Source organism: Lactuca saligna, chromosome 4 (genome assembly GCF_052625555.1).
Source record: "Lactuca saligna cultivar CGN05327 chromosome 4, ASM5262555v1, whole genome shotgun sequence".
Lineage (NCBI taxonomy): Eukaryota > Viridiplantae > Streptophyta > Magnoliopsida > Asterales > Asteraceae > Lactuca > Lactuca saligna.
In genome coordinates, this window is record NC_136420.1 from 51,767,925 (window position 1) to 51,780,837 (window position 12,913).

A 12,913-nucleotide genomic window follows, 5' to 3' on the forward strand; every position below is an offset into this window, starting at 1 on the left:
TTATAAAATACAATATCCATAATATAGTTTCTGTATGAGAACATCACACAAAGATATAACTGAAGTCATAATTTTAAAAAGAAATGATTGCAGGGGGCTAAATCTTCAAACAAACCACAATAATTACATATGATAAAAATGAATCCTCCATATCACAGAGGGGATGACGAACCTAACTTTGAGTGGGTTGGAGAAAGAAAATGAAATACAATTGAATCTTTGATTCCATGTGAGATTATAGGACGCATTTGTTGGTAAAGACGAATTTTTCAGATGGAGGAAACACAAAGACGCTCATGGGATGGTCAAAAAGCTTACCGGTAATGATGACAACTTATTGATATGAAATTCCCGACAGAGAAAGAAGAATCCTAAAAGCAAGAGTAGAATTAGGATTTTGTTCATCAAATTTGAAACATAAACACAATGGTATGTGATTGACAGGGAAGAAGGAAGCTTCAACAGCTCGGGATGGAGGATTTACGACACTTCCGTGTGTGTGTCGATGGGAAGGAAATAATGGAGGCGTGCTAATGAGAAAGAAGTGATTAAATTAGAGCACTTTCGTCTTATTCATTTTACTTTTGGTGAGTTTTAATTGTCTTTATTAGGTTTTGTAATTTTAAACATTTTATTTTGATGAGTTTTAATTGTCTTTATTAGGGTTAATTTAAACCTAATATATGTTTTATAAAATTGGTTGACAAAAAAATAAAAAAGTTTGAGCAAATGATATGTAGCAAAATCCTTCTTAATAAATGAAGGTTTTTTTTGACACTTGTCAATCTCTCATGAGTTTTGACACTTGTCATTTTGTGGTAATTTTGAAATAAATATTATCTACTTATCAATTTTTTATTTGTTTTAATTTTTAATTAAAATAATATAGTTATATATGTAAAATATTAAATATCATATATATGATATTAAATTGTATTTATATATGATATTAAATTGTAATAAATACGTTTCTTTATTTCTTATTTTAAATTTGTATACTAAAAATATTTCCTTTTTATACTTTAAGTTTAATCATTTTTTAAATTAACCCGTATAATATACGGATGTCACAAGATCTAATGATGCAAAATCTAAGAATAAAATGGAATCAACAGTTTGATACTTGAAGATGATGCAATCAAGTTTTTTTTTTTAATATATATAATAAAGATAAAGATTATACAATAATTTTGATTATTAAAATTCCATTTATATGCTAAAAAAAAAAAAAACATGTTTTTCATATATTCAGTAAAATTTATAAATGTACAAAAATAAAAAATTCTTCTGATTTTGTAATCCGTTCTTCCGAAGAATATAAAGAAGCGGTCGATTGACAAACAAAACACACACAGTAAAACCTTTGTCTTTCCGACTCCGGCAAGCTCAAAACCCCCCATTGGATTAATTATAGAGCGACAAGAGAGATTTGCAGAACCTAGAAAGCTTTCATTTGGAGATGCATGAAGTGGAATTAGAGCCACGGGTGAAACCCCTAACTTACAAAGTAAAGGGCATTTCCAGAGAATCGCCATCGCAGAAAGCTTCTCATGTTCTTGACATTGACCTCCGTAATCATTGGTCCACAGCTACCAATACCAAAGAATGGATTTTGCTTGAACTCGATGTACAGTTTCTCTGCTTTATTTCTTCTTTTATTCTAATTGCTTGAGCTGCTTATGGGTTCAATTTAAGGTTTTGTTTTGTTGCGCCCCTCTTAATGATAGGGCACTGTTATATTAGCATGGTTTAGGGTATGAGGAACTGCAATCGTGACATTTGATGATCTTTTAAGTAGACATATGCTGCTGTTCCCCAATTACATTCGAGTTTTCACTCTTGTTATGATTAATAAGTGTTCTACTGCTATCCTGCTTTATTAAAATGGAAATTGGGAGATCCATAGCAAACTGTAGTGCCAAAGTTGAGGGGGGACCTGTCTTTCATTGGAACAAACAGAAAAGAAACAACATCTGTTCTTACTTAGGCTGTAGTTATGTAGTAAAAGTAAATACTAAATAGAATATCACTTGACTTTTCTTGTGAGTTTGACCTTTGGTGATATGTTAAATCCATATTGGTTAGAAGGATTTGTGATAGTGTAACCATAATTGTAATCCGCTTCTCATAGGTTTTAAAGACACTGTTTTAGTGATTATTGAATTTCTCAATAAGGTTCAATAATTATTAATTTACTTAATAAACCTAATATAATTGAATTCACGTAACGTAACTAGTAACGCGTTGAAGAAACTTAAAAGTTAGCTTGCTTATAAATTATAATACATGCTGTTTTATTGTGAAAACATTAAACTAAGCAAAAAGGAGCTTCTTTCTTCTTAATTTCATTGTCATCATCTTCAATAAACATCTGTTATAAGTTATAAGTTATAACCATAACATGTTTATACTTTATACTTTATTAAATCATGTTTTTAAATGTAGGAGCCTTGCCTGTTGTCACACATCAGGATATACAATAAATCCGTATTGGAATGGGAAATTTCAGTTGGCTTAAGGTATAAGGTAAGAGTTTTTAATTTCATTCTAGTTTAATTTCCTTTTTTTTTTTTTTTTCTCTTTTACATTTTTTATTTATTTTTACAGCCAGAGACTTTTATAAAAGTTAGGCCACGGTGTGAAGCACCCCGCCGTGATATGATGTACCCCATGAACTATACTGCATGTAGATATGTGAGGATATCTTGTTTAAGGGGAAATCCCATAGCTATTTTCTTCATTCAGGTAATATTTTATTTTAAAAATGATTTAAAAAAAAAAAAAATCTTTTGTTAAACATCTTCTTTCTTTGCAGCTGATTGGTGTTCCTGTTACTGGTCTAGAACCTGAATTTCAACCAGTTATTAATCACCTATTGCCACAAATCATTTCTCACAAACAAGACACAGATGACATTCATCTTCAGGTGGAAATATAAATTGATTGTGTAGATTTTATCAATATTCAATATATATTTTTTTCATCTAACTTTATTAATTTATAGCTGCTTCAAGATATGACAAATCGGTTGGTGACATTTCTTCCCCAACTTGAGGTATGTTTTTTATAATTGATTTTGAAGTTTTGTGTTTTTTATTTTTTAAAATACTTAGTTACTATTGTGTGCAGGCAGATCTTAACAGTTTTCCAGAGGCTCAAGAATCTACTCTAAGGTTTCTTGCTATGCTTGCGGGACCCTTTTACCCAATTCTTCATGTACTAAATGAGAGGTCAGTATAAGGATTGTAATTTTTATTGTTTCCAACTTTTTAATGGCTTCATTAAGTGGTTTAATTTTAATGTATGGGTTGTAACGATGTTCCACAATCAATAATTAAGGTGTGTTATGAACTTTCCATTAGAAGACAATTTGTATATCAACAGATATAGAAGCATATGTAGCGATGTCTTTGATAATGGTATTAGAGGAAAGTTGTAGATGAATAGTAGGGAGAATGTCACTAGATAGTAACTAAGTTTCACATTTGTTCCATACTCGGAAAAACTTGGTCAAATCGGTCAAACTTGGGATTTTTTACTTAGAAAAACAACTATTATTGTTTTGTAACTAATACATATCATATATTTAGTTATTTATTGAACCTTTTATTGTTTTGTTGTAAAATTTAATGAACATACTATATATATACACACACACACATACACATAACTTTTCCAAAATTAATTTCTTTATAATTTATCCGATCTGAGTACTCCCCACCTAGGCCGAGTACTCGCTACTTGATGGAACTAGGAACGCCTTGTGAATTTTGCAACACTGATAACAATTAATAATATATTAGAATTATAATATGTTATTTTTTGGATGTTTTCATGTTACTATATATATACACACACACACATTTGATAATGAAATTAATCTGAATCTCTTAAGGTTTTTCCATTCTATCTTGGAAAATGTTTCCATTTGTTTAAAAATTCAATATTTATAACTACAACTTAACTTAGGCCATGTTTGGCGTACTAGCTTAAAAGTTAGCTGCTAGCTTATAATCTAGCTGATAAAAAATGATGTTTGGTAAAAAGTAGCTGATAAGCTAACTGAAAGATATGAAATTATATAAAAGGTCATTGAGAAAAATATAATGTTTATAATTAATTAAGGGTATATTTGGAAAATTAAAAAAAAAGCTCCTGAAAAGCTAGTCTAAGTAGCTTTTCAAATAGCTAGCTTATAAGCTAGTTTTTAAGCTACATTTTGGCTTGCTAAACATGACATCTTAAAAAAGTTCAAAAAATAAGCTAGCTTATTAGTTAGCTGCGGCACGCCAAATATAGCCGTAGGCTGTGTTTGACGCGTCACAGCTAGCTAATACACTAACTTATTTTTCGAGCTTTTTTAAATTGTCATGTTTGGCAGGCCAAAAATTAGCTAATAAGCTAGCTTTTTAAAAAGCTACTTAGAGTAGCTTTTCAGGAGATTTTTTAAAATTTTCCAAATGTAGTAAAAACATATTTTTCTAAATGTCCTTCTATGTCATTTTATATCTTCTAGCTAGCTTATTAGTTAGTTTTACAAAACGTCATTTTTTGCCGGCTAGAAGCTAGCTTTTCACTTTTTCAGCTATCAACTCGCTTTTCAGTTACCAACTAGCTTTTCAGCTAGTCTGCCAAACATAGCCTTAGAAGAAAGATCTTTTTTTTTTTTTTTTTTTAAATACCAACGATCAATTCTATATATAAACAAAAATTAAAATTTGTATAGATTATAATCAAAGTTATTAACCTTAGTTAAGAATAAACATATATAAATAATAAGGTTTGAGAACTTACAACACAAAATTGTAGTTTCTTAGACAATGCAAAATTTTGAAAATATTATGCTTTTTGTAGAAATTGAAAAACATATTATGTTTTTTTTTTTGTATAAATAAAAAAAGTATTTTGATAAAAAAGTGCATTTGACATTCGAGAAAATATATTAAACAATACCAATATTGCTACAATAAAATATATTAAATATGACAATTTAAACTTCCATAGTAATAATTTTAATCCATTACAGGGAAACTGCCAAATCAGCAGGCAACAACACATTGGACACCGAAGCATCTAAAAACAGTCTTCCATCACCAGCTTTAACCGTTTCCTCTAATTTTGAGGTAGTTTCCCAAAATTGCCCCTGCATGTAGAACCTAGAAACTAGAAAGTTCTCTCTTTCAGATGACTAATATTTTCAATGTTCCTTTTTTACCCTCAGCCAAGGAGATCACGTAACACAACATCCACTTCCCCTCACACTTCCACTTCCACAGTTTTCCGATCAGATGCAATCCTTTTATTGCTAAGAAAGGCTTACAAAGATTCTCATCTAGGAACTGTTTGCAGAATGGTAATAAATTTATATATGGTCAAAATGACAAAAATACCCTTGGATCTTCCTTATACAATGGTAATAAACATTGTTCTATATCTCAGGCTTGTAAAGTTTTACTGAAGCTTGAAGTGGAACATCCCACCACAATGCAACAAGTGTCTATCCCTTCATCTGATTCCGATGCCATGTCAGCAATAACTAATGAAAAAGCCACAAGCTCTGAATCACTTACTCAAACCACAGATTATTCAGACTTATTTGGAGAGGAGTTTCGGGTAGTAAATGATGATCACTGGGACTTTAAATATCTTCAACTGCTAGACATTAAGGCAGTTGAAGAAGGAATTCTACATGTTCTTTTCGCCTGTGCATCCCAAGTAAGTTACTTTTTTTATTTTATTTTTTTTAGAAAATATTTTTTTTTACTAAAACACATTATTATTATTATTATTATTATTATTATTATTATTACTATTCTTGATAAGTTTATTTATGTTACAGCCTCTCCTTTGCAGCAAATTGGCTGGAAACAGTTCTGAATTCTGGCCCACATTGCCACTCATACAAGCTTTATTGCCAGGTTGTTACTAGAAATTTATCTGTAAACATTTTAATTTTCACTTCTCAGCTGATTTTTTTATTTTTAATATTCTCTTACTTGTTTCAGCACTTCGTCCTAATTTTAACAGTTGGGGTCAAGTTGATGACAGTTTCTCTGCATGGAGACAACCCTTTGTGCAACATGCTCTCTCTCAGGTTTTCCTTTTTTCTTTTTTAAATAATTTAAATCATTTCAAAATTGGAATGTTTACTTAATTTAATTTAATTGCAGATTGTGGTGACATCAACTTCTCCCATGTATCGTCCACTGCTTCACGGATGTGCTGGCTACTTGTCATCCTTTTCACCATCACACGTCTGTTTTTTTTTTTTTTTTTATTTAATTATTTAATTATTTTTGTTTTCACTTACTTTACCATATCACATTATATAGCTAATTTGTATTATTAATTTATTATATTATCCTAACCTATGGTTTGCAGGCCAAGGCTGCATGTGTCCTGATTGACCTCTGTACTGGTGTACTTGGACCATGGTTAGGTCAAGTAACCGCAAAGGTGATGCAAGATAAAATATCAAGTTACCTCATATTCATATTACATTATTTTTAAAATTTTATTTCAACTAGAAAAGCTCACGTCCTTTCCTGAAAAAAATTCCAGGTGGATTTAGCTGTGGAGCTTGTTGAGGACCTTTTAGGTGTAATCCATGTAAGTCTACTTCATATAGTGGATTTTTCTCTCTTGAGGCCCGTGTTTTTTCTTCAGTTTTGGAGTTTTCCATTTATATTTAATTTTCTTTGTTGGGAATCCATTTTCCAAACATATTATGTGAAATTTCTGATTGGTTTTTAGGGTAGTCGTCATGCAATAGGCGACTCACGTGCTGCTCTTAAGTACATTGTTTTGGCATTATCTGGGCATATGGACAATGTAATGGCAAAATATAAGGTATGTCTTATTGTCTTATTGTCTATTTACTTATATCATGTCAGATTTTCAACTTACTTTTAATTATATATACAATATGTTCTTTTTCAGGATGTTAAGCATCAAATTCTCTTTCTTTTGGAAATTCTAGAGCCTTTCCTTGATCCAGCTCTAACCCCAGTAAAGACCACAATACCCTTTGGAGATGTATCTCCAATTTTTCATGATAATCAAGAACAGAATTGCAATGTGGCATTAAATGTGATCGGTACAGCTGTCACAAAATCAGCCATTCTCCCATCATTGGAATCCGAATGGAGGCGAGGTTCAGTTGCTCCTATGTAAGATCCAATCCAATCCAATCCACATTTTATTTATTAATTATCATACTCATAAAATCATCATCTTTTCATTATTTCTCTTGCAGTGTACTTCTCTCAATTTTGGAACCTCACATGCAATTACCACCCAACATTGACCTCGGAAAATCTCCCACCTCTCTAACCATGGACCCTCAACCACCAGATGTTTCCTCTCAAGACGATGTTGATGGAAAGACAACAGACACTTCTGATACAGCTAAGCAGGATACTTTTGATGATGTCAGCGTTCTTTTTGCTCCACCTGAACTCAAGGACATGGTGCTTACACATGTTTCTGATGCAAACACAGAAGAGAAACATTTAATCGATAAAAAAATAACCATGAAAAAGGATGAAAGTTTTAGTGCGATTGAGTACTCTAAGTTGCATACAGAGTGTCTACATCTTATGAGTTACAGTGATTGTGAGTTATGGGCCTCTGAATTTAAACGTGTGGCTTTCGATTTACATTCACAGAGTGACATCACTTCTGAAAGCCATGATGCTTCTATAGATGCTCTGTTATTGGCTGCAGAGTGCTATGTAAATCCCTTCTTTTTGATGTCTTTCAAAGACAACATCATAAAGACTCATCATAACTATAACTTCACAGAAATCAGAAGAATTTTGGAGAAAAACGAAAGTAATTTGGAAGCTATAGCGCGTATTGAAAAAAAGCGTGACAAAATCGTTCTTGAAATTCTTCTAGAAGCTGCTGAATTAGATCACAAGTATCAGAAAATAATCTCTGATGAAAACGATGATGTCATGCAGTTTTCTCTAACAGATACATCATCCATGGATGCCATCACTTTGGTTCGACAAAATCAAGAATTATTATGCAAGTTTTTGATAAATTCTTTGCTTAAAGAGCAACACTCGATGCGTGAAATTCTTTTACAAAGTTTGGTGTTTCTTTTACACTCTGCAACTAAACTTTATTGCCCCCCTGAACGTATCATTGAAATCATATTAAAATCTTCCGAGTATTTAAACGATCTTCTTGTATCTTATTGTCATCAAGGGACATTAGAATTGGAATTGAATAAGGTACATGAGGTAGAACGCCACTGGATGCTTCTTCAAAGATTGGTTATAGCTTCAAGTGGAGGTGATGAAGGGGGGCGATTTAGTAATTTGGTTCCTTCATCAACTTGGGTGAACAAAATATCTTCTTTCTCTTCTTCTTCATCTCCTTTAGTTCGATTTATTGGATGGATGGCAGTTTCACGTAATGCTAAACAATATCAAAAGGAAAGACTCGTTCTTGCTTCCGAGTTGACTCAGTTAACAACCTTGTTGTCTATTTTCACCGATGAACTTGCGGTTATCGATGATGTTTCTGGTCAACAAGTTGACCAGTCTTTTCGTGTTATCTACCCTGAAATTAGTCAATTTTTTCCAAATTTGAAGAAACAATTTAAAGCGTTTGGGGAGATTATATTGGAGGCTGTTGGATTGCAATTGAGGGTTCTTCCTTCTAGTGTTGTACCAGATTTGTTGTGTTGGTTTTCTGAGTTATGTTCATGGCCTTTACTGAAAGAAGATGATGACATCATACCTTCTAGAAGATTTAAGGGGTTTCTTGCGAAAAATGCAAAAGCAATTATTTTGTATGTACTTGAAGCCATTGTAAGTGAACACATGGAAGCAATGGTTCCTGAAATACCTAGAGTTGTACAAGTGCTTCAGTCGTTGTGTAAAACCTCGTATGCTGACGTGGCGTTTGTTGATTCGGTTTTGTGTTTGTTAAAGCCAATCATATCTTATTCCTTGAAGAAGGCATTGAATGAGGAAGGTGGTTCATGTGTTGAGTTTGAATCTTTGTGCTTTTATGAGCTTTTTATTAACATAAGAAATCAAGTTACTCCTGATGAACAATATAGCAGGGCTCCAACAATTCTTGTTTTGGCCTCTGTTTTTCTTGATTTATCAGTAAAAAGGAAACAGGAGATATTACAATCGCTTGTGTTTTGGGCTGATTTTGCTACATTTGAGTCAACAAATTCTTTCCATGACTATCTTTCTGCATTTCAAACAGTTATGGAAAGCTGCAAAAGTTTGCTAGTTAAGAGACTACAAGTATTAGGTGTCATTCCTCTCAAAATGAATGGTGAATCATGTGATGATAATGATAAATCTGAATCACATTCAAGTTTCCTGTTAGACGCATACAAAGTGTTTGATGAAATGCCAAGTGACATTTATCAGTTGTCTGTTGAAGAAACAACAGAATTCTCCAAAACCCTAGAAACTCTTCTCTCCAAACTTAATGCAACCATTGAGCTATGCTGGAAACTCCATCATCAACCTGCTAAAAAACTCTCTGCCACGTCAGCAGAATGCTTTGTGTACTCAAAATGTCTATCATCCATGTTAGAAAAAGATTCAACCTTTTCATGGAGCAACAGTCTTGAAAAACTTGCTGAAATGATTCTTGTGTTACAAAAAAACAGTTGTTGGGAGATTGCATCAGAAATTCTTGATTGCATACTTGAGACACCTTGTTTTTATGATTCAGATAAAGTAATTTCTCTTATCTGTTCAGCAATAAAGATGTTTTCATGCAATGCACCAAAAGTTTCATGGAGGTTACAAACAGATAAATGGTTGTCATCATTACTTTCTAGTGGGACCCACAATCTTCACTCCAGTGAAGCTTCTTTAATTGATCTGTTTTCTTCAATGATGAGTCACGTTGAACCAGAACAACGTTTCATAGCACTCAAACACTTGGGAAATCTTTTGGGCCAGGAGTCCGAGAGTGAAATGACGATACTGCCCTCTGATGAGTCAGTTTTATCTTCTCTTGTTTCAAGCACATGGGATGGAATTGTTGTTCTAGCTTCATCTGATGTGTCGCCTGTTTTGAGGACACGTGCGATGGCTATTTTGGTAAAATGTGTTCCGTTTGCTGAGAGACTACAGTTACAATCTGTTCTTGGTGCAGCTGATAGTTTTCTCCCGTGTTTGGTCAACCTTGGTCAACGGACATGTGAAGGACCTTTTATGCAGCTTTCATTAGCTCTTATTGGGAACATATGTCTCTACTCTCCTGTTGAAGATGTTCATCTGATTCCTCAAAGTATTTGGAGAAATATTGAAACTTTGGGTCTTTCAGAAGCTGGTATATTTTTATTTTCTTTATTGGAAAGATATAAATAATTATCTGTAAATATCACTGATTTTTCTAAGTGTTTATGTAGGAAAGCGTGAAGATATTGTTCGGAGTGCTTGTGAAGCTTTATGTAAGCTTAAAAGTGAAGGAGATGAAGCCAAAGGGGTAAGTGTTTCCAAGATTATATATACCAAAAAAAATATGTTTTTAATTAAAGAAAGTGCATTTATATATTAATGCATTATTCTAACATGTAAAATTTTGCATATCAAGATTCTCAAGGGAGTTCTGACTTCAGATTTTTCAAAAAAAGAAGACTCTGATTTTGAAAGTACGCGTGAGACGCTTCTTCAGGTAAGCAACACCTTTTCATTGACTATAATACCCTTTGAAAAACACATATCAAGATTAACTATATTTGATCTATAATTTATGTGACAGGTCCTTGCAAATTTGACTTCTGTACAATCATACTTTGATTTCTTTTCGAAAAAAACAGATGAAAAACTTATGGTAAGTTCTAACATTACAATATTTGCATTGTTTTAGAAAAAAATAATAATAATAATAATAAGATGTATTGAATGATGTGTGGCAGGAAATTGAAGAGGCTGAAATTGAAATGGATCTAATACAGAAAGAGCAGTCTGTTGAGGAGTCATCTAATGATGTCACAGATTGGAGAAAGCTTCCTTTTCTAGCCAGTAATATTCTCTTACATCACCATTTTAATCCCAATATTTTTTTGAATTTATAATTAATCTCCATATGACTATATTCATGCTACTTTGTTTAATCCAGATTATGAGAAGGAAGATAAACGTCTTCAGGAAATTAAGGATCACATTCAGTCTCTGTATGTACTCTTTTCTATTTCATTTTTCTCTTTAATTCTTATCAATAATCTTCCACATCACTATAAATCTTCAAGGAGATAATAATTATTTTTTTATTAATATTGAATAGGGAAAAGGCTAAGCTTAAAGAAGAAATTGTAGCACGCAGACAGAAGAAATTGGTGATAAGACGTGCACGCCAAAAGTACTTAGAGGAGACAGCTTTCCATGAAGCAGAACTCCTTCAGGAACTTGATAGGTTTCATCTCTTCTTCATTTTTCATTATAGCATCCTACTTTCATCTCTTCTTATCATATATGAATATGATAAAACAAATGGATGAAAGTACGTTGCTATTTCTTGCATTTATCCCATTTCATGTATGAAGAATCTTAACTTGTGATAGGGAAAGGGCAGCCGAAACAGAAAAGGAGATTGAGAGACAAAAGTTGCTTGCAATTGAACGTGCAAAAACTAGGGAACTTCAACACAATCTTGATATGGAGAAAGAAAAGAAAACACAAGTAACATCATATCAATATATTTCCACAAACCACCCCTGGATTATTGTTATTTAACACGTTTAGCCCTTGTTATCTTGTAGAGAGAACTCCAACGCGAGCTAGAACAGGCAGAATCCCGATCACAATCACGAAGGGAATATTCCTCTGGTCCTAGTAGGTATGTAATATGTATTTATATTTTAAATATGTATTTATATTATATTAATTCTATAAATAAAAACATTAATCAGTTTCTAATTGATCCTATATGCAGTCGGCCTCGAGAGAGATATCGTGAAAGGGATAATGGAAGATCAACAAATGAAGGCAACTTGAGAACAAGTGGCGGAAGCGGTGGTAGTGGTGGTGGTTTGCCGCCTGATTTCACGAATCCGACCATTGTCTTGTCAGGGGGGCGGCAATTTTCAGGCCAACCGCCAACTCTGCTACAACCGCGTGACCGCCAAGATGATGGTGGCAGTAGCTATGAAGAGAACTTTGATGGGAGCAGGGATTCTGGTGATACAGGGAGTGTTGGTGAAGCGGATGTAATGATGGCATTGGAGGGGCAATCTGGTAATTTTGGGTCTGGTCAACGGAATGCTTCAAGGGGAAACAAGTCAAGGCAGGTGATGGAGCGGAGAGAACGAGACGGGAGACGTGAAGGGAAATGGGAGAGAAGACATTAGTTAACATATTTAATATTTAGTGGTTAGGGGCATAATAGTCTTTTTCTTTTCTTTTGCTATTATTATTGTAAGGCTCTTTCTTTTTTTTTTCTACAATTTGTAATCAGGCCTCTTAATGTACTTATTAATGCAACTGTTTTTTTTTTTATAATTTTTTTTATTTATTTAATAAAGTCTGGAAAGCCAAGTTTTCTTTTCAAGCTCTTTCATTTTTATATTTTTTAATGATAAAAAAAGAAAGAAATTTGGCTTGTTAATCTAGTCAAATATTGCAAAATGTAGTTGTCACTTTACAAAATTGTCCCTCTCTTTTATTTTAAAAAATATGTGAATAAAACTAACCAATAACTAATAGGATTTCAACAAACATGAAAAATATATTATTATAAAATATATTTCTTTTTATATGATAAGATTGTTCAAAATGAGATATACGTGGACTTTTGTGCATTTACTCCCAAAAAGCAATTTGAATTCAATCGTGTCGGTTGTAATAAATGAAAATAATATTTTATAAATTATATTTTCAATTAATTTCTAGTTTTTTAATGCAATATTATAATATACAATGAAAAC

At 32.6% G+C, this 12,913-nt stretch overlaps 1 protein-coding gene across 4 annotated transcripts; it reads left to right on the forward strand.

The window, feature by feature from the left end:
- Positions 1–1,321: 1,321 nt before the first annotated feature.
- Positions 1,322–12,488, forward strand: LOC145041832 (uncharacterized). 4 transcript variants are annotated; one of them, XM_078990034.1, is made up of 26 exons: positions 1,322–1,627; positions 2,446–2,526; positions 2,608–2,745; positions 2,816–2,926; positions 3,005–3,055; positions 3,130–3,230; positions 5,027–5,123; positions 5,222–5,353; positions 5,440–5,715; positions 5,840–5,918; positions 6,006–6,094; positions 6,171–6,254; positions 6,382–6,456; positions 6,562–6,609; positions 6,754–6,849; positions 6,940–7,169; positions 7,256–10,317; positions 10,397–10,473; positions 10,582–10,662; positions 10,750–10,821; positions 10,907–11,012; positions 11,110–11,164; positions 11,275–11,403; positions 11,552–11,669; positions 11,750–11,826; positions 11,923–12,488. In XM_078990034.1, the coding sequence occupies exons 1-26, from the start codon at positions 1,460–1,462 to the stop codon at positions 12,335–12,337; spliced, it is 6,048 nt and encodes a 2,015-aa protein (XP_078846160.1). In that variant the 5' UTR covers positions 1,322–1,459; the 3' UTR covers positions 12,338–12,488. The 4 variants fall into 4 exon arrangements, with proteins under 4 accessions (XP_078846160.1, XP_078846161.1, XP_078846162.1 ...); XM_078990035.1 differs by having other exon boundaries at positions 1,489–1,627; positions 2,446–2,519; XM_078990036.1 differs by lacking the exons at positions 1,322–1,627; positions 2,446–2,526; positions 2,608–2,745; positions 2,816–2,926 and having other exon boundaries at positions 3,014–3,055; positions 3,134–3,230.
- The last annotated feature ends 425 nt before the right edge of the window (positions 12,489–12,913 follow it).

Bases quoted from the DNA above. Each gene is read 5' to 3' on its own strand.
- LOC145041832 (XM_078990034.1), top strand. From the start codon at position 1,460: ATGCATGAAGTGGAATTAGAGCCACGGGTGAAACCCCTAACTTACAAA. The intron at 7,170-7,255 runs GTAAGATCCAAT...TTTCTCTTGCAG, and splicing joins CGAGGTTCAGTTGCTCCTAT to TGTACTTCTCTCAATTTTGG. The intron at 10,822-10,906 runs GTAAGTTCTAAC...GATGTGTGGCAG, and splicing joins AAACAGATGAAAAACTTATG to GAAATTGAAGAGGCTGAAAT.